The sequence below is a fragment of the Colias eurytheme genome, chromosome 12 (assembly GCF_061535395.1).
Source record: "Colias eurytheme isolate Ceu_HAF_F1 chromosome 12, ilColEury1 Martin Lab GWU primary, whole genome shotgun sequence".
Classification (NCBI taxonomy): domain Eukaryota; kingdom Metazoa; phylum Arthropoda; class Insecta; order Lepidoptera; family Pieridae; genus Colias; species Colias eurytheme.
In genome coordinates, this window is record NC_142991.1 from 5,348,425 (window position 1) to 5,370,695 (window position 22,271).

The following is a 22,271-nucleotide window of genomic DNA, read 5'->3' on the forward strand; positions in this document are numbered from 1 at the left end:
GCTAGTTAATTGCTCCGAGCAACCAAGAGTCAACCATGCATGCCAACCATGAGTCAACCCACCTCGGAGCAACCCACAGTCAACCACAGGTCGACAGTCGACTATTAACTTGTGTTTGTCTATGGTCATAACCATCTCAAAACTCAAACCCTTCGTTATATGTCAATTGTCAATGTCATATCCGTAGCGTAATTACAAACAGACAGGTTATCATGTCTGATTGACTGATGATGATTGCTGATTGACTATTGATACAGTTTCTAGAAATTCAGAAATATTTATCATGTTTTTTAATGTTAAAACGGCGCTTGATAAACGAATTAAAATTATTGGTATCTTGAAATTCTTCAATGTGTAAGGTTATATGTGAAAATATATAGTTACTATTGTCAATCTAGACGAAACAAAATAATTAAAAATGACTAAAGTCGCAAACATATTTTATTATGTCCTTTGCATATTTGGAGTATTAAATACAGTTAATACTGAAAATGAGGAATTTATATTTGAAGAAGACCCATTTAAGGATGCAAACAATGTTAAAGATATGCCATTTGTCCATAATTTAAAAGAAAAAGTTATTTCAAGGTCGAAGCGCGGAGTAATACAAAATATTTCGAGTTCGAGTGAACTTCCTGTAACACTACAAAATATAGCGAATTCATCATTACCAGTAAATATTACAACGGAAAGTCCGAATACTGTCAATGAAAGTTCCTCAAATTCTTCAACTTCACCTGTTCCTCAAGTAAATGTGTCTTCAACGGTCGCGCCGAATGCCTCGGATGTCAGTCCTTCTGATGTAGCAGCACTTCCTGGGAAGAGTTCAGCAGAAGATGAACATAATAGTTCTATGGCTATATTTTTTGTACTGTGTGTTCTAGCTCTTGGGATATTGCTAATACATCTCATGTTGCAAACTGGGTTTTCATATTTGCCAGAAAGTGTTGTCATAGTATTCTTAGGTGCCCTCATTGGTATGCTTATCAATTTAATGTCTATTAGGAACATAGCCAATTGGAGAAAAGAAGAAGCATTCTCACCCACTGCTTTTTTCTTAGTTCTCTTACCACCAATCATTTTTGAATCTGGTTACAATCTCCATAAGGGAAATTTCTTTCAGAATATTGGATCAATATTGCTGTTTGCAATTGTTGGTACTGCAATATCTGCATTTGTTATTGGGGCTGGAATTTATTTATTGGGATTGGCCCAAGTTGTTTATAAGCTGAGTTTTGTAGAATCATTTGCATTTGGTTCTTTAATATCAGCCGTCGACCCTGTTGCTACAGTTGCAATCTTTCATGCTTTAGACGTTGATCCAGTATTAAATATGTTAGTATTTGGAGAGAGTATATTAAATGATGCTGTTGCTATCGTCCTCACTACAGCTGTGCTAGGTTCTAACGATCCAGTCATGTCGACAATGGATGCTATCTTATCTGCAATTAACCGTTTCTGGCTTATGTTTTTTGCATCAGCTGGTATTGGGGTTGTCTTTGCACTTATAAGTGCTCTTTTGTTGAAACATGTAGATTTGCGTAAAAATCCATCTCTTGAATTTGGAATGATGCTTGTGTTTACATATGCACCTTATGTGCTTGCTGAAGGAATTCATTTATCTGGTAAGTTAATAAATTTTGTATTTGTCACATGATTTTTTTAATTGTTCATTAATTAACATATTTTTATGGTATATTTTGTTTCCAGGAATTATGGCGATATTGTTCTGTGGTATTGTTATGTCCCACTACACCCATTTCAATCTATCTACAGTTACACAGGTTACTATGCAGCAAACTATGAGAACTCTTGCTTTCATAGCAGAAACATGTGTGTTTGCGTATCTCGGATTAGCTATATTTAGGTGGGTTGCACAATTTTTATGTACAATGTCAGAAGTGTAGTAGCTTAAGAAGTATTATTTTTTTTATTAAATAGTTGTTTTATTCCTAATTTTCGCTGCAAAAGAATAGAAAATTTTTATTTCCATTTTTCAATTATACATTTTATTTCAGTTTCCGTCATAGAGTGGAACCAGCCCTTGTTGTTTGGAGCATAGTGCTTTGTCTACTAGGAAGAGCTGCAAATATATTTCCACTTGCATTACTTTGTAATAAATTCAGAGAACATAAGATAACCAAGAAAATGATGTTTATAATGTGGTTTAGTGGTAAGATGTTGTATATTTTATTGTTGAATGCCTGTTTAAAATATTATAACATAATGTGCTAAGTTGGCTTACTCATAAACAAGAATAAAAATGTATTTGGGGCATAAAAAATATTTCCATACCCAAATACTTTTCAATTGCCCTGGAATCTCATATAAACAACAATATTTTTTTCAGATTAAATATAAATGTACGTTTTTTTTCAGGTTTGCGTGGTGCAATTTCTTATGCACTTTCTCTTCATCTTAACTTCTCTGACGAAACTCGACACGTAATTATAACCACAACGCTTATAATAGTGCTGTTTACTACATTATTCTTTGGAGGTTCTACTATGCCATTACTGAAATTTCTACGGGTAATCTTATATTTATTTAACTATTTATTATTATGCTTAGTTTGTAACAATAAATCATATCCATAATTTAAAATAAAAATACCCTACAAAAACTTATTTATTTATTACATAATGTTTAATTTTTTTTTTTATAAATGTAGGCTAACAAGAAAACGAAGCGATCACGACCATTGCGTAAGCAGAAGGAAGTCAGTTTATCTAAAACAAAAGAATGGGGACAAACAATTGATTCTGAGCATCTATCGGAAATTACTGAAGAAGAATTGGAGGTAAATTTATATGAAGTAGGAATTCAATTATTTTATTGCCTGTTAAACATGTCGTCATCAACCATATACGTTCTCAATGGGACACGGGCCTCCTATGGTCACAGGCCATAATCCACCACACTCGCAAAGTGCGGGTTGGCAGGTGATATCTGATGCCTTTGAACTTTTCAACCTTTGACATGTCGGTTTCCTCATGACTTTTTCCTTCACTGTGCGAGCAGTTGTGATGTTATAATAAGTGCAGAAAAATTCGAACCCCAGACGTATAAATTTGAAGTGTGAGGCCCTCACCATTGATGTACCTATATTAAATGGCTTTTCTACTTGTTTCATTGCAGGTGAACTACTCTCATGCTACTAGATTGAAAGGATTTGTGCGTTTGGATATAAAATATCTAATACCATTCTTCACCAGGCGATTTACACATCAGGTATGTGATTACTTTGTACTCATTTCAACTGATAATTTTTTTGGAGTGGTACCTTTTATGGTTGGGTAAACCGTTTCATTAGATCACTCGTTACGACGCCAGACTACCTGGCTTCCCTTTCTCAAATTCATAATATTATGGTAGTGGTGGGAACTGGGTAGCCTATTTTTGTCACAATAGTACTCTTAAATACCTGAAGGCTAAATAACACTAGTAATTGTGAAATATCTTATAATTTACAGGAATTGAAAGATTGTAAGAGTCAGATGACAGACCTTACCAACCAATGGTACCAAGCAATAAGGATATCCAATGATCACGATACAGATGAAGAAGAAAGTATACAACAAAGTTCCTTGTCAAACTCCCGCTCCAGTTTACAAAGAGGCGTATGAGCTAGTGACATTAATACCAACAGTATTTACTTATTTAGCATATTTTTATTTAATATTTTACTCTATACATCTTAAATGTGGAAGAATATGTACCTTTGAAATTTAGCATAAGTTCTTATTCAGTTGACAAAGTGAAAGTACATGTATTATATGATGATGATGTAATTTTAGTTTCCATGAACCTGAATTTATTTTATTGTATTACATTCATCATTCATGATATTTATAGAGAAATATGTCTTATGATTTATAATTTGTTAAGGGCTTGGTCTAGTAGTGCAAACAAATGCATCCTGTCATCTTATATGTAAATAATACAAATGTACTAAGGGAAAGTTGCTCCACTTAATTTTTAAAAATTAAATCATTCGTATGCATAATTTAATATTCGTAATAAGTACCAAAAATGACAATTTGAAACAATTTTCGTGAAAATTACACCGGGTGATTTTTTTTTATCAGTACACAAAATTTGCGAATACTTTCTATTGATATCTTCAACTTCATGTTTATATAACTGATCAACTTTTACAAAGAAATTTGGACGAAATATAAACAACACATATTCCCATCAAATTTCATCACTGTAGTACTTATAGTTTCCGAGTAAATCGGCTGTGACAGACGGACAGACGGACAGACGGACAGACGGACATGACGAAACTATAAGGGTTCCGTTTTTGCCATTTTGGCTACGGAACCCTAAAAAAATAAGCTTTCCATACAAAATGCAGAACTCTATACATTTTTTTCGACCTAAGTTTCTTAGTGAAAGTTGTTCAGTTTAACTAATAAAACGGATAAACAAATTTTGTATATAATAAAAAAAATGTAATGTTTGTGTTAAAAAATTATAAAATAGAAAAATACGCAAATGAAAACAAAAGATATTTATTTCTGACTAGCTTCCGCCCGCGACTCCGTCCGCGCGGATGTCGGTCTTCGCGTCTTCTACAGATTTATTATATTATGTATAATATGTATATAGATTTATATTGATAAACCTAATAAATCTTTTGCTAGCATTCTGATGCTTTATCGGTTGCACTGGATTTATCTCTATTTTTTTTCAATCGCTTGAATGATATAGGATTGGTCCTTGATGGGCATCGAATGCTGAAGTCTCGAATCAATCAATTCTGACAGTAGGCAATTTATGTAAAATCTTGATAATGGTCCATCATTTTATTTTGCCTAAACGTTACATAATTTTTTATATAAGTATTCTATTTTTAACGAATGATTCACTCCAGTCCAAACAGCAAATAAGCAGACAGCAACTAAACGTTGCAGAAGCAGAAGTCTGCTTATTTGTATTTCAAAAGTGTTATTTTTTGCATTGTATTTCAAATATTAATTTTTAAGCATTATTGCATAGCTTCTATCGCGGGCCTTGAGCGCGGGGACCGAATCGAGAAATTCCGTAACGAAAACACCTCATGCTCCCCACTCCGACGAGCTCGGAGCTGTGGCTTGAAGGCAAGCTATGCAATAGCTTTACCGCGGCAGTCCCCGAGTGCCACACGTCATTTTTTTTTATTTTTAACCGCATCTTCCGCATTCATGTCTTTTGCCGGAATTAGACATTTAACTTCTACTAGTCCCATTTTCCCTTTTTGATATGGGAGTATATAAAGTAATTTTTTTAGATATTTCTCGTTATACTTTTAAAAAGTTATTATTGTCATTTTGCTCATTAGGTAAAGTAATTTCGATATCAGTTTTAAGTTTTTTGATACCTGCAATAATAACGTCATAATCGCCTGCACATACTTAACGATTACACCCTGTATACAATCCACCATCCACATTCATAATGTTTTCCTGTCCTCCTCTCCTTTACGCTGTTCACCGATACATTTTAAATGAGTAAATCTGCTACCACTGAAGGATGTTTCATTGTGATCAGCAAATTTTCACCACTGTTGTCGATTATTTGTTTTTCATTTTTAATCAGCAATTGGGAATCATCAGTTTTGTTTTTTGCAGATTGGTGATGTACCCTAACAATACGTCGAAAAGGGAAAGCATCAACGAATTATCGTTTTCGTCCTCTTTTTTTATTCTTCGCGTCTCTGTTACTTCTGTTTGTTTAGTTCTCAACACCCACTGAATTTTCTATGTTATTGTGATCTTCCATTACATCTGAGTTTTGATGATGTGATGATAATCCATTCGTTTTAATATTGGTACTTAGAGTTGGTGGACTAAACTAGAAATGGCGGACTAAATTTGTCAGCGCGTCTGTAAGATCAGAATATAAAACCAACCTGTATTTAAGTTACAAAATTAATAATCAAACAACATGCCGCTACGTTGAAAATGACTAGAAGAAAAAATTAAAACACCTCGGCATATAATTTTGGAGTAAACAAATCATTTTCCCCGTATGGGGATTTCCCCGGATGAACTTGGGAAGTTCAAGTTCTCAATACAAGTTTATATTATTTCTCAAACGAAAAATAAACATTTTTGGAACTTCAAAAAAAAATATATTATAAGAAAATTTATGAGCTTACTTTAGTTTTAAAGAAATATACATCCCTTTACTGACACCCCGTAAAATAAAGAAATTGTTGCCAATCACCTTTGCAATCTATTTGGTTTCATTAACTTTATGTTCGAAGATAATTTTTTTTCTAGTAGTTACACGCGTATTTTTTTCGTTTATTTTCCATATCGAAATCAAATGTTTAAAAATACGAATATTTGCACAAAACTAAGATAAAAATAATCAATTAACAAAAATATTAAATTTAATGAAGTAGAGCAACTTTCACTTCGGTATGAAGGAAAATCGAGCGTAGAGCACACGTCAGAACGCTCCGGCCCAAGGAGCGCGACTAATGAAATTCGCTAGGATTTTTCCTAATTATTTTAAATATTTTTTTAATATTTAAAGAATTATCAAAATTGAAAAAAAATTTTTTTTAAAGGATTAACACTCATTGGTCTTCAACCAACTCGAATAAATGAATGGAAAAAATAACTTTTAGCAGTATTTATCAATAGATTTTGTAAGGCAAAAAATGGGAAATTTAATGAATTTATAACGTTCTAATTAGGAAAATCATAAGTTTTTCGGCAATTGTATTCAGCAGTTTTTAATAACGACTATATAAGGATAATAATGCGCTGATCGGATTGTATAAATTGTAATCGGTTGCAACGTAGTGAGTGCACAAACTTAGCTCGAAATGTCTTTGGGGGAAAGAGACTTATCTTGAAGGCCTGATTAAGGTAACATAAAGTAACTTTATAAATGTGAAAAAATTCACGCGCATTGCGTATATAACACTAATTGATAAACAAGAAAAAAAAATTCAGTTTATCATTTCATTAGCCGGGAAAAAATTGTCAAATAACTTGTTGAAAACGCAATTTTGCTAGACTGCAGCCTTAATGAGGCACAAATTTTTATTATGCAGTTGCATTAATTTTCTTTTTACAAATGTGAAAGCACCTTTTGCAGATTATATAATAATTGTCTAAGTATTTTTTGTGAATTCAGTTTTTATGTTCATGTTTCCTGCATTTTATTGATATAAAAATGGCATTGTATGATATATCTGGATATATAATCAATAACCTATCTAAAATGTATAAGATTTTTTAAATTCTTTAAGGGTTTAAAATTACTAATGATTATCTATTAAAGAAAATTTTCTCTCATTCAGGATTAAAGTAAATTTTTTATTTAAATATGATTTTAATTTTGAATATTAAGAAGTATTAAATAATTTTTATTAAGTACTTAGGAAATATAAATTAATGGTCCTGCTTATTATAAATGATGTGATGCCTTTCTGTAGTCAGCTATTGTGATAATGTAATATAATGTATTATTTATTAAGTATTATTATTATTAGTTGAATTATATGCACAAAGTTGTTATAACATTGTATAGCATTATGGATTTTTTATTGGTTGTGCTAAATATGTGCGCTTAATTATATTTTGTGACACAAAAAAATGTCTTTTTTTTATGCTCTTATCACTAAAATATTTGAAAAATTGAGTACATAATTATTATGCCAATACATAATTTTTCAATAATCATATTTTTTTTGATAAATTAACAATCTTATCATAAACAATGTAAGTAATTTAGAATTGTTCATTGCTTATTGTTGTATTTCTAAATACAATTTAATTTACTATAAAGGTAAATAGAGATAAATGATAAGACAGTATTTTTTTTTAATCAAACTGTATTATAAAAGAGGTGTATTGTTAACTTACAGCCTTAGACTGTATTGCAGCTTTTTTGTTGATTTTCATAGTACATAAAATCTTTATTTTAATGAAATAATAATAAATAATCATCTTTTGTTAAAGTTATTTATTTATACATTACATACTAAGCATAACACTTTTAGGTAAATTAATTGAGAATTATAAATATGCTTGAAATAATTAAGAAGATAAGCACTTAAAGCACTTTGGAGAATAAGATCAATCTTCTTCATTTTCCAAATTAATATGACTTCCAAATTTACCATACAGGTGTGCTTTGAGCTCACTCATTTGGGATTTCAGCTCTTCACATTTAGATTCCAACTCAAAAATCTCATTTTGCTTTTTACCTTTCATGTCTTCTAATGATTTCTGAAAAAAAAAGCATTGCAATCACTATTAGTTATCAATTATATATTTGATTATACAGATAAATGGTATACTTACCAATGTATCTTCCAGACTTTGACAAATGAATACTTCACCAATTAAGAAGGGTATTTTTTCTGAATCATCTGCAAGAGCTAATTCCTCTACAGCCTCCTCTAAGTTTTTTATATCATTTTGTTTAATTTTCAATTCATCCTTTATATCATCTGCTTTGGCGTTCAAACGGGCAAATTTGTTAATTTTCTGTTGATCTTCAAATGATATATGTACATCTGAATCCTAAAATTATTTGTTGAATAAGTTATTGGGAATTAAAATAACATACGCTCAATAACGCATGACATTATTTCGACCGAGATTTACTTAAATTTTTGTGGATAAATGGATATGTAAATAAAATTTGAATAGATTCACTGATCGGCTTGGTACTTGCATTACTTTCAGTCAGTTTTTAGCTTTACAATAGATTTACCATTTTTGGTGAAATTGCAATTTTATACTAGTCTTTCACTGGATAGATAAAAATTTTCTAAATATATTTTTAAATGTCTACAAACCGGTCGGTAAGTGCCTTTTCCAGAGTTTGCCATTGCTTTAATTAATATAAAGTTATCAGGTGTTTACAATATATTATTTTCAAACAGATTATTGAATTGTAATGTAAAATAATATAACCCTAAAATTAAACTGATGATTTTGACGTTTGACTGTTGACACTTGACGTTTAGTCATTTAACAATTAACAATTCCATAGAGTCGTCTTGCCGTCCTCGCTGGAATCGGGAGTTGCCATTTGAAAAAAAGAAGAAGAAGTCGTTTTAAGCTTAGGCTGTGTTTACATCTGCAAGTAAACTTCCGCAAGAACTGTCCGACAGTCTGTCTGACAGCAGCTTGCAAGTGTAAACCATAAAGCAAGTTCTGTCGCGACAGTTTGTCAAGCGCTTCTTGCTAGAAGTTGCGAAAGCGTGTGTAAACATGACTGCGTCTACTCGCGACAGATCTCGCTGCTTATCGGTCTAGTTCCGTATATCTCGCAGCAAGCTATTATAAAGATATAGTTAATTAATTGTCTTGATTAGGTAAGAAACGTAAGAACAGACAATCGCGTTGCCCGTTGGTGGGTCGCTAGTCGCTACCAAGTACCTACCAATCACCACAGCCCATATATTATGCGGATTGCGGATGTATGCTCTGTAAATACGTTTGTTGTTAGCTTTTAAAAAGCGATTTTGCTTTAAAAGCTGCGAACTTTCAGGAAAGAAAATAAAAGCCTTCGGTGCCTTGTGCGATGAGTGGGGATTGTCGTACGTAACACAGCAGCAATTACAGTCTATTAGTTCACGCTTATCTTCTTTGAGGATATGTCTCTATGTACGATGACACTTTGGATAATGAATATCTATATCTATCTGAAAATTTAATTTATAAAAACCTGATAAATGCAAAAAAAAAATTAAAACACTCATAAAACAATAATTATTGTATTAATCAAGATTTATAAATCGTTCAATAGTAAAAAAAAAACGTTGAAAAAGTACCTAGGTAGATACTTTTGTTCTGAGTAATTGATATAGGTATAAAATAAAGGTATTACTTATATACTCGGATAAAAAAACAATAGAAACTGGACTTTACCTGCTGTTTGTTCACTAAAGTTATAGATATATTCTGTCAGTTATCTGAATACGTTAGTGAACTATTGATTTATACATTTTAATAATAATTATAATTTATAATTATTTAGCTTTCCGTTCGCGGCGTCTCCCGAAGAATCAGTCTTTCTATTTAAAAATAACGACATTAATTCTGTTGCGTAATTTTAAAGATACAAGCAAGCATATAGACACACAGACGCGGACGGTGGAAAGCGATTTTATTTTATACATACTATGTATTGATAGTGATAAAAACATCTCTGTTATAAATTGTATTTCACGGTCCACGGAAGTAGTCAAACTAGGTATTTGGGAATTGGATTTTTGAGACTTCGATGACTAACGTACTATAAGTAAAAATAATAATGAATAGATTTAAATATTTATTTATCAAATTTAGTAACAGATATATCTACTCTTAAACAATAAAGTTGTATGTAAGTATAATAAATTGTAGTAGGTACCTACTTATCTCAAACTCCTGATACTAGGTACTTAATGCAGGCAATTACTTTCAAACGTTTCAAATATCCTAAAAAAAGCCCAATTATAATATATATTTTATAAATAAATATCCTTCGGAAGTATTTACCAATGCTTCTTTTGCATCTACTAAAATATGTATTACATACCTATTTCATTTTTTATTATACTAGATAGACCCGCGGAATAGTATCAACTTTACTGTATACGTGTCACGATTTCAGGTTTAACGATGTATTGTTTTCTTCCGTGATACTGAAGAGAAGTGAGGACACAAGAACACCAATTAGGATTTATACAATATATTTTAACATATTAATAATTATAAACATAACAAGCGAGTTGCCCTTGTTTCGCTTGATGTCCTCTTGTCCGTTTGTTTTCTTGCGATAATGTTCAGTTTTTTTTTATTCAATTTAAATCCTATATGCGTTTCATCCATCAGTCCCCGGAATCGATTTATTCCATTCTAATACCAAAAACTAATACCACTGGTATTTGTTTCAACTCATATTTTTTTCTATTCCGAACGGATACCACTTTTTAAATAATTTAATTTAATGTACGAACGAATACCTACAACTTGAATTTGGTACAGTCAGCGCAGTCAAACCTAATCAAAGTAAATTTGTTTTTCAATATTTTTATGTAATCGTAATATAATGCTTAAAACTTTCCAAATTCACTTCACTCCAATATTTTTACAAAGGTTAGCATAGGTAAGAGTAGTTTTAGTGAATCATCTTGCTATTTTTTTTACCGCGAGAAAGGGTGAGTTTGCTCTATTGTTCCAAAATTCGAAACAACCAATCAGAGTCAAGTGTGACTGGAATGTTGTGCTTTGACTCGGAGAGAAATTTTCTGTGATATTTTATAATTGTTAGATTTAAAGTGAATTTTTCATATTAGATATTATTGCAAAAAAAAAATGCTGATTCATTGCTATGTAGGTGATGAATGACTGATGAGATTATACAAAAAGTTGATTTTCTGTGATATTTTACAATTGTTAGATAAAAAGTGATTTCTTTTTGTTAAAAATTTACCTGACATAGTTGTTATGAGATAGGTAGACGTGAATAATTACGTATAGTCCGGGATTTATCGCCCATTTTTGCAAGTGATTACTATCAAGCTAATTTTTCGTGAGTAGCTTTATTTTGATGAGATGCCCAATAATTTCATGTATGAAACTCTCGATTGTGGTAGCTACCAGAGGAAACAAGGATAAAATATTTTGATTTGATGGTTCTCAAATATTAATTACTAACTGAATGTTTTTTTTGTTCAATCTCAAGATAATTATCTAAATTATTCGAAAAAATATTTGTCCTACAAAATCTATGGTTTGATCAAAGAGTCCCCCTTTCCAATTTGTATCGATAACGAAGTCATCATGAATGATTACTAACAAGCTGATTTTTTTATTTTCACTTATTTAATACTTATATAATTCAACAGACATATTGTCCTACAAATTGCGTAATAAATATTTGAGAACCGTCAAATCAAAAATTTTTATCCTTGTTACCTCTGTAAGCTACCACAATCGAGAGTTTCGTACATGAAATTATTGGGCATCTCATCAAAATAAAGCTACTCACGAAAAATTAGCTTGATAGTAATCACTTGCAAAAATGGGCGATGTATCCCGGACTAGTACCTGTCTAATAATAACTATGTCAGATAAATTTCAATATAAATTAAGAGTTAATTTTTTGAGATATTTTGTAACTTTTAGATTGTAAGTAAATTCTTCCTGTTTGATGTTTTTGCAAAAAAAAAATTATACCTACAGGTATAGAGAGGAACTAAAATTATATTAAAGTTGATTATTTAAGTGATATTTTATCATTGAACAAGACGTTTGTTAACAAAATTTGATTTTTTTGGAGTTATCTGTTTTTTTTTTCAATTAAAGGTCTTATATTTACATACAAAGCATTTTTACTGACTGTACCTTATATCTTTGAACTTGTTTTGGTATTAGTTTAAACAATGGTATCGGTTCGGAATAGAAAAAAAATATGAATTGAAACAAATACCAGTGGTATTAGTTTTTGGTATTAGAATGGAATAAATCCCGGAATGCACAGACACAATAGATAATCTATTGTGTCGCGCCCCGATTGGGGCGCTCGGTTGTCAATGGGTTAATGCAAATCCATAGATTTGCGTAATACGCATATTTTTACGGTAACAAAGCATTATAGGTAAATACGGATTAAAACTGTTTCCGTCTAAATATCAATCCAATAACCATAGTCTTCCATTTATAGAGCATTTGGTGTATAGCATTATATTTGGAGCATAGCGATTATATTATAGCGCTAATAAAAAAATATAGGTAACTCTAAATTTTTCCACAGCTCTACATTAGCAAAAGGGCTGAAGATGATGATAATGATGATGATTAGCAAGAGATATATACTTTATTAATAAATTTAATCCTTAAAGTTGCTCTTCTATTACAATGATTACCATCATATATAAATTAATGACAGTTAAATTATTTAATAATAGGTAGGTAGTTACTAATTCTAATGAGGTCCATTAGCTAAAGAGTTTATTGAATCAATTGTGTTTTATGTTGAGGCCTCAGTCTAAATTCTATGACAACATTCTGGCACAGTCAAGGTAACAAGTTTGTCTACAATAGAAATGAATAAATCTAGTTAACTAAATCTAGAATTTCTAGAAATAAATATCGCATTTTTGTTAATGTTGTTATGTAATTATTTAAAAAACACGGATATTTATCTAGAAATATCTGTTTTTTACACAATGATCAACTCACGATCAACTATATATATAGTTAAAAATAAAATAAAACCTTATTTATTTCCATATAATTTTTTTTTGTTAAGGGAGAGAGTCACGTTTGCATGCTGTAGTAATAGTTACTCAATTGTAACTATTCATATTTGACTTGGTTTAGATATATGATACTATACTCTTTGTATTTGACAAAGAGCACTATATCTTCAAATACAATATAACATAACAACCGCTCCTTTGCCCTTTAGCGCTCGTAACCTTTAAGGCAGCATGTTTTTGACTACCTACGCGATCCAATATTCAATTACCTGAGTATTCGTTTTCTTATTCAAAATACTAAACTTATTATGCACCTAGAACACGTATATCAACAATACCTATAGATTTGTCATAGCGGGAAGCATCCGTCTTCGGCTATACAATCACCACTGCGCATAGCCCCACCACTGTTGCGCCTACGCGACTCCTCGCCGTTCACTCGCACTGCTCTATAGAACGTCAAACAACGCGCGCGCATACTATAACAGTTAATTCCCCCAAGTGAAGATAATATTTCGTGATGGAGAAGGAGCACCAACCAGACTCCATGGCAACCATCACAATGAAACCAGAATACCCACCTTCTGAATACAGTGCCTCAGAACCACCGCCGGTAAGATCGCCCGTTACTTAATGCTAATGGCTAAACTTTCTTGTCTCCTCAAATCACAAATGAGTTCATTCACAGTGTTTGTGTTATGCTTCATGGTAAAAACCTGGTCCGTTGACAGTTTTTCTTGATTTGTCTTTGGTGTATTTATGGATTATCTCAGTTCTTGTTTATCATACTTACTAAATGAATCTTATAAGATATAACACCGGCTTTAATCCTCTTCATAATAATTGTATCGAAGATGTCTTGAACATTATTATTTTTAAGTTTACTTTTAATTTAATGGAAATTTCCTGTAAATTAAACGAGTAATATCTTTGAACGTCGGGAAAGTGCCTTTCTCTCAGCCTGTAGCGGTTGTTAGGTTGTTGGCGCGTAGCCACTCGTGTAGTTATCTCGGGATTACTATCATGTTAGATTTTCCATATAAATACTTTTACTTTGAATAAATAGATACTATCTCGGCTTTTTAAATAATTGCCATAATCTAGCCGATAATCTGTTATTATAGTTTGAGTAGGAATAAGTGAATGGAAATGGTCAAATCGATTAAGAAATCAACATTCTAATATGTGGAGTTTCAAAATTCAAATTAAGTATATTCATAAGTCGACACATACGAATGTTTTTATGGCTAATGCCTAAATCTGGCTATGTTTATACTAATAATATCAAAATAATAATATGTCTATTTGACAGAGTAATCAACTAATTCTTCTGATAAATAAAGTGTACAAATGCTTGTAGAAGACTTGGCATGATATGCTGCATTTGGAACGTGACGAAGACTCGATGACCAGTTCATTTTGATATGTTATTCAGGAATCAGTTATGAATACAAATGAGAAATTTATTTAAAACACAGAGTTGCTAGGTATAGAGTCATAGCATGATAGACATTTCAGTAGTGAAACACCTAGATACTATTTTAGTGTTTACTTTCAATATTCAAATACTTTGTATAAATTTTGATTTGTAATAATTGTTCAAAGTTGTAAGAAGCTATAAGAATATACCAAATATAGAAGAGTACATACTTCTTTAAGGACATGCTAATTTAATATATAATAGTTGCTAAATAAAACTGCGTCATATAAACGGATTTGCGCATCTGCAGTGGGCACAGATTATCATTGTAAATACAAGATGCAGTTGTTCTTTTCCAAGAATAACTATGAGATATGTGCCCATAAATGTGGGAAATTCATTGTTCCATTGTTCTTCTCCATCATTAACTTAAATACTGATTATGTAATTACCATGCATCACGCGACTCTAGTTGTTAAGAAAACTTAAATTTTACTACATAAATTGCCTCAGTTAAATGCGTTGGTATACCTACATAGATCGCAATGCAATGTGTATATTGTATATCTATGTATATGCCACCTTTGTTTAATCAACTTCTCAAATAGGTATTATTCATTGTGAAAATTAAAACATTTACGATCTTTCAAAACAATGACTTAAAATTTATTCAATTTGAACTGAAGTGAGAATTGATTTCGTGAGTCGTGAGTGTTCTCGAACAAACTTGTAAACAGCAGATTGTCACATTAGCGTCACTGCCTTGGTCACTGCTATCATAAAAATGTAAATATGTACTATTTACAATAGAATATTTTTAAATTTATATTATTTTAAGACATCTGAAACATACTTCCACTAAAAAATATAATACAAACTTCCACTAAATATCTACTTAGGTAGTAGGTATAGTGTATAATTATATTTCCAAAAAGTTTACATCAAAGACTGGCTGATATAAACATTAGCCACATTAGATATACAAACGATTTTGTACTATGTTCATTGAAGCCCACTGGCAATACAACCTATCGTAAGCACCACAAAGTGAAATCGTTTGGTTAGTTGACGAAGTGGCACTGGACACAATGATGATTGCGTCAGAGACTCTACTTTTAGCGACAGTATAAATCCTATTTACATACAAACGTTAGACTCAATTTATCGTTAACTACCACACTAACTTACTGTTTAAAAAGAAATTGTTACAAATTTAATAATTTTACGACCATTTAAGAATTACGTAAGTGGAACTGATCTTGAGATTGCAATATCCGCGCAATAAACTAAAAAGTTAGTAACGTAATTTGTACTAGAAGCAAGTGTAGTGGTTCGTTGCGGATTCGCTGGTTAATTTTGTTATTGGCTTTTGTAGAAAATTCCATAACGAAAGTGGCATAATTCAATTATAAACTCACTGACGTCTCTCTACTACACTATAAAAGGGGTTCTATTAGGCTTAAGCCTTAAACGCCACAACCCGTTACTTAAAACATAATTTTCAGCAAGGAAAATAAGGGATGTTTGATGTTTCATGTGTGATTTGAGAAGATTTCGAAAGAGTATACCAATACTCACATATTATTTCAATTTTTCTGAGAATATTTATGGTAGAGCCAGATTTCATAGTAATATTTAGTGTTTGTTGTAAATCAAATTAGTCTACTTATTACTAAACATAAAAAAAAAATGCTTTGGATGAATTAAATGACGTTCATACAAATATTATAATATGGTATCAAAAGATTGAGTGCAGTAAATAAGACGGAGATAAACTTCGATTGGTTTTTTTGTATTAAACTCAGGACATCACAATGTATTTTAACTCATGTAAGGTATTATGTGAAATACATTTAGGTAAGGTTGAAATAGGAAGATTACAAAATTATAGAGCCAAGATGTTATGTTTGGTTTCCAAAAACAATATTGTTAGAAAGCGCATGTCTATATAAAATTGTTATGAGTAGAAAGAATACAGTATTAGATAACAGTTTGCCGAGAGGCTTCTAGTGAAATATTGCACGAAACGCCATATAAGTATATTGTGGGCAACCATCATAAAAACTTTCATCACATTTAAGGAATAATGGCAACTCTTTACGCAAGAATAGATTTTTTTGTTTATTGATTTTGGCCTTTACTTACTTCGTTTACTTTGTTCTTTCTTATATAGCTTGCAAAGAATTATCTACATGCATTTCTTCATATGCTATTTTATAGTTCAGTTTTCAAATGTTTAATAAGGTATTGAATTTTACCATAACTTACGATATAATATTATGGCCGCAAAGATAAGAAGAATTTTTCTACAACAGTTGAAAAAGCGGAAACGACACAGATGATTTTTATTTGTTGTGAAAATCGATGTTGGATGCGCGTTAGTGGAGATAGTGAGGGATATTGGCAAAACAAATTGCGAAGATTGAAATTGACGTCAATTGAACGAAAGACGCCGCGTTTCCAATGCACTTATAAGATACTTTCACTCAGTGTTTTACTGCGATCACACAGAAAAGGGATACCTATAGCGTTTTACTCGCTAAATTAAACTTCACATTTTGTGTGTGTTTAGTTGTTAATTATTGCATAGAGCAATAATATTGTCAGGATCAACAGTAACATACCAAGAATATTAAAAGTTTTAAATATAATGGATAAGAACAAATATTTATTTTACATAATAAATTAAAAAAAAAATAATCTTATACATAATTAGTATTTACCCTATTTTAAAATTATGATACAATTTTTATTTCATTTCTTGTGAGATCTAGCCTTCGCGCGATATACATAAAAATTATTTAATAATAAAACTGGTAACATTTGAAAGTGAATATTAAAGTTAGTTTGATATTTTATAATGTAATGATATGACACGATCAGACACAGGTGTACGTTAAAAGCTGATAGAGCGCGTTCGGTTTTCATTCACCTAAATAATCACCGACACGAATTTTATATTTCAGTTTGTTACATTTAAATAATATCATCAATTATTAAATAAATATGTACATAAAAGAAATAGATGAACTTGGTATTTAGCTTATTTTATCAATATAGCAGTAAATAACAGGACGATAAAATTTGATGCACGATACTATTTGACGATGCACAAATTTATATTTCTTATCTAAATGAATATTACGTTCAAATATGTCTGGCCTTAATTAATTATTTATTACGTGTCACCTTGTACAGCTAATTCAGCAAAGTTCAAAAATAAATTCAATTCCACAGGCATACCGTCAGAGGGTATCATCGGCGGTCCAGATCGCAAGGATCGCCGCTCTAACAGTGGTGGCCTCGTCCTTTATTTTGGGATCCTTCATCCTCGCGTCGAGTTGGGTTTCAGCGCGCGCCTCATGTCACCAACTCGAACAGTTGGATGCTATGCTAGACAAGGAGTTGGCTTTGGAAGGAAGATCATATGGAAATGACGCATTGTTGGCGGTAAGTTTATTTATAGATTCTTTCTACTAATACTAGTTTATAAATGTGAAGGTTCGCATATATGTTACTCAATTAGACAAATTTTGTTCGGAATTTTATGAAATGTGGTAGGTTAGGATTAGTTTATCATGTATGGTGTGCTTTATAATTTATATGTAAGCCGAAGGATAATAATCATTCACCTTTACCTTTAAGAATCCACCAAGAATGAATTACAATGCATAGACAACAAGTTGATGGGTACTTATTTATTTTAGTTGACATTCGTTCTTAAACTCTTGAAAGGTATAGTTATGTATCCTTGAAGTAGCTTTATTTTAAAGTTCACTTAGTAGATTAGTACTGGTGTAGGTACGAGTTTCGCAGCGTCCTCGAATTACTTTTAAGAAAATAGCTAATTGAAAGATGGGTGTTCGTCTCTTTAGCTAACTTTGTGTAATAGTACATATTTAGTATATGTTAAGAAAGAAAAAAAGTATAGGTATTCATTATTTCCTTTAAAAAGGAAATATCTAAAAATGAAGATACCTGCTTCCATTTATTTTTCTCGTAAACATAATAAATAATAATATGATTACCTATTGATTACCACTTTATAATATTGTGAGGATAGTTTAGATGTCGTCAGAAGAACAAAGTTTCAGCCATGACAAAATGTAAATAAATTTTGTGTGCATGCTGTAAACATTTGTCTGTAGTATTCACGTTTTACTTGTGGTGAGATGTCGCAACATAATTATAAATTACTTAATCATGTTCTTTAGAACTATCTAGACGGATATTATTAGTAATACTTATTAATTTGTTATTGCAAAATTTTATTAAAAATATCATTAACAGTTAATGTGTTCAAGTCGTAAATTTTAAAACATTCGGTTCTCATGATTCATGTCTTTTAAATTCTTCTCTGGACAAAGAGCCGGCACTTTTTCGTGATGTCCATACGAATACAGGATTCGCACAATACACACAAGTGCCATTGTTTTGTTTTGTCTGTAGATAATACTTGTTTACAGTTAACAACTATTGGTGACACAGTAACACGATTGTTGTCTTTCCGTATATTTTTAACTGGTACCGATATGAACCTTTGCAGTCCCGTGCAGTATTTTCTTCCCAGACGTCTCACTTTGTTCACGAGTACGGTTCGTGACTAGAATTTATGGCACATTTTACATTAAATTCTGCTGCAATTTACTGGATGACGGATTCGGTCCCGGTCAATAACGTCCTTTCATTAGTCTCTCACTGATTTATTGTGTTTACTGCTTCTTCAGAATACTAAAATGTAGCTTTATTGACTTGTTAGTTATATTCGATTTGGTTTATTTGACGCGAATAGGGCTATCTCTGTTATTGTTTAATCTGAATCGGTTCTTGTGTGAATAATGAGCCTGACCTTGAAGGACGGATGCATTAATTCAGTATATTATCTATATAATGTTTTATTGTACGTTGTATCACTTGTTGCTAGATGAATATTTTATTAAATACGTATGACTAATGTAGACGCTTAGCTTTATTATAAACAAACTTTATGATTGTGTTGTCACATAGTTTGTTAACCTTCAAGTTCTGGTTAAGATTCATAACATGGCGTTGCTCGTGGGACTTTTTAATATGTAATATCATAATTTATATACAACAAAACATATTGTATAGCTTTTATCAAATTGACGACGAAAAATCTAGAACGTCAACACGATTATGAAACATTGAAAATGTTACATTTTTTATTTGTGTTTTAGTTATTATTATGTAACGGTAGATAATTCTATAACAAAGTTAGTTTAGACGTTAGACGCTATTTTATGAGTATATTATAAAATTAATATAAGTATGATAATAATTTCTTCTTACATAAACGTTAGGAGATACCTATTTTTGATTAACGTATGAGTAAAGTCCGTGCCACCGCGCGACGCCGCGGTACCGGATCACCTTGAATCTTCACAAGCGTTACGCAAAGTTGCGCAGGCGCAGCCGTCCTAATGAACCTCAAAGATAACTGTGAAGAAATAGTAGGATATTTAAGAACATCTTCTTTGTGCTTAATTTTGCGAACAGACTCTTTTTGTTGCATATCAAGGTTTTTAAACAATTAGGCCCATCGTACATTGATTGTAATTTGTACTTGGTCTATAATAATACGATGAAATGCTACTTCGTTTGATATGTTGAAACGTATAAAATGCATAGAGCTACTATGTCATATATGTATTATATTTATCTATTGGTATGTATGATGTCTCTATAGTATGTACCTACGGCACACATGTTAGTCTATTAATAGGTAGATAGATGCAAACTAATTACCATTAGAATCAAGGCACGATTATGATAAAAGCTTACATATTATACAGCTAGACGTATTTATTACCTACCGGTTTTTCTGCAAGCTTTATTTTTTTGCAAATAGAAGATAAAAACTTTGTCTTAACTTAAGTATTTGGACAAACTTTTCTTTTTTTTATTTGTTAAGTCAAGCTTACATTTATTTGTTCAGGCAGAAATTTCATTTCAACCTTTTGACATTAATTTATGTTCAGCACAAAGGATTACCTAGTTGATTACGTCACTTAGCGAAAGTTGTAAGCGGTCACTGACCCCAGGTCGCGGATGCATCACTAAGCACATAAAATATACCAGCATGGAAATTCGCATGCCTTTCTAATGTAACAATAATTTGTAACTTGTTGTATAAACAGTTTAATGGGCAAGAAGCTATGACAAAGATTGTATAATACTTCTGAAATTAATTAAAAATTAAATGAAATTAAGTACGTTTTATCGATAGCGTTGTTAAATAGTAACAATTCGAATACAGAGGTGCAAATGTAGGAATCATTAATTGATAGAGCGGTTATAAAATGATTGTCGCATAAACTCGAATTTGGTGTTCAACACAACATGAGTTTGGGTTGTTATCCCATAATTTGCATAATTTAACATCGCCTAAAGCGTTTCATCACTCATATTCTACCTATAACGTTGACTAAAAAATTGCAGCAAATCATACCTATAAAAAGCAAAATAACGCGCACGCAATATTTATTTTTATTTAAATTTCTAAGTTCAGAATTGAGTAGAAATTTTTACGCAACAGTGAACTTCATTATATAAAAATGTTAAACTTATGATTGGGAAATTCCAAATGTAGATTGAGTTAATGCCGTTCGTGAATAGGTACCTCGATAGGAGACCATACAAGTTTAAAATAAAATTTTCTTCATTTAAACTAAAGTACCTATAAAACTTTCGTTTTTATTCATGTCGAATATTTTGCAATACATTAGTTAGGTAAAAAAATATCACGTTGTCTGGTCTTATGAACATGCAATATATTCTAAATTCCATTTATGTTTTGAAACTATTTATTATCAGCGAAACTAATGAAGTCAGTAACCATAGACATTCGAACAATGCTTTTCCGTCAATTTATTTTATAACCGTTTAGTTGTTTTAAACACGATAAATAATATAACCTGGTTCAACATATACAAGGCGTATCAAAACAATCCTAGCAGCACACTGCAGCAGGTATTGACATATGTAGTATAATGATGTTACTCTTTTTGCGTTTGTTAAATCAACTAAAGTAATATTAAAGTAACATTTACATAATTATATTTAAAAACATGCCGAATATTATGATAGGGCATTTTCCTGTTTAAATGTTGAATAATAATATTATGACTAAGTACGTACATACAATAATATGTACAAAGTAGTTTTAAAAAATATAGATAAGTATGAGTAGAATCTTGTTTGAAAAGTCTCGTCACGTTTGTAACATTACTTTGCTTTAAAGTTTAAACTTAGATGACATGATGATTTCTTTGCTACAAATCTGTTATAAATGAATTATTAGTGTTATATTTAAATGTAAAACATCTTTTCATCAATACCATTTTAAGATTATGGTTGAATGTATTTGTAAGGTAGATTTTATTGTTGTGCAATTTGCATTGAGTTATGGAAACCAATCCATCATTGTAACTTTCTATTCTACCCCTTTCAAGCGCTTTTGTTTCTTGGGTCTTGAATAATATTTAAATTTAAAATGCATTTTAAACTTAGTCATATTTCGTTGATTATTATTTTCAACTGAAATGTATATAAGGTAGGAATGTAAACATTTGAATAGCAAGAACTCGTTCATCGTTCACCGTAGCACATTATGTTTAATAATAT

At 31.1% G+C, this 22,271-nt stretch overlaps 3 protein-coding genes across 5 annotated transcripts in view; 2 read left to right on the forward strand and 1 right to left on the reverse strand.

Annotated features, from left to right (window-relative positions):
- The first annotated feature begins 233 nt into the window (after positions 1-233).
- Nhe1 (Na[+]/H[+] hydrogen exchanger 1) lies at positions 234-3,881 on the forward strand. Its single transcript, XM_090107976.1, has 7 exons — positions 234-1,625; positions 1,711-1,867; positions 2,019-2,173; positions 2,380-2,531; positions 2,672-2,800; positions 3,139-3,231; positions 3,474-3,881. Exons 1-7 carry the CDS (start codon positions 419-421, stop codon positions 3,624-3,626), a joined length of 2,046 nt encoding a protein of 681 aa, XP_089964102.1. The 5' UTR covers positions 234-418; the 3' UTR covers positions 3,627-3,881.
- A 4,072-nt stretch (positions 3,882-7,953) lies between these two features.
- Pfdn4 (prefoldin subunit 4) lies at positions 7,954-8,965 on the reverse strand. Its single transcript, XM_090108029.1, has 3 exons — positions 8,810-8,965; positions 8,310-8,531; positions 7,954-8,234 (listed from the first exon to the last, which is right to left on the reverse strand). The coding sequence occupies exons 1-3, from the start codon at positions 8,840-8,842 to the stop codon at positions 8,082-8,084; spliced, it is 408 nt and encodes a 135-aa protein (XP_089964155.1). The 5' UTR covers positions 8,843-8,965; the 3' UTR covers positions 7,954-8,081.
- A 4,670-nt stretch (positions 8,966-13,635) lies between these two features.
- Msr-110 (DUF3736 domain-containing protein Msr-110) overlaps positions 13,636-22,271 on the forward strand; it is a 41,790-nt gene continuing 33,154 nt past the window's right edge. For all 3 annotated transcript variants that reach the window (XM_090108250.1, XM_090108252.1, XM_090108251.1), the window contains exons 1-2: positions 13,636-13,820; positions 17,865-18,077. In XM_090108250.1, coding sequence (XP_089964376.1) covers positions 13,728-13,820; positions 17,865-18,077 — 306 coding nt within the window. In that variant the 5' untranslated portion in view covers positions 13,636-13,727. The remainder of the gene's footprint in view (positions 13,821-17,864; positions 18,078-22,271) is intronic.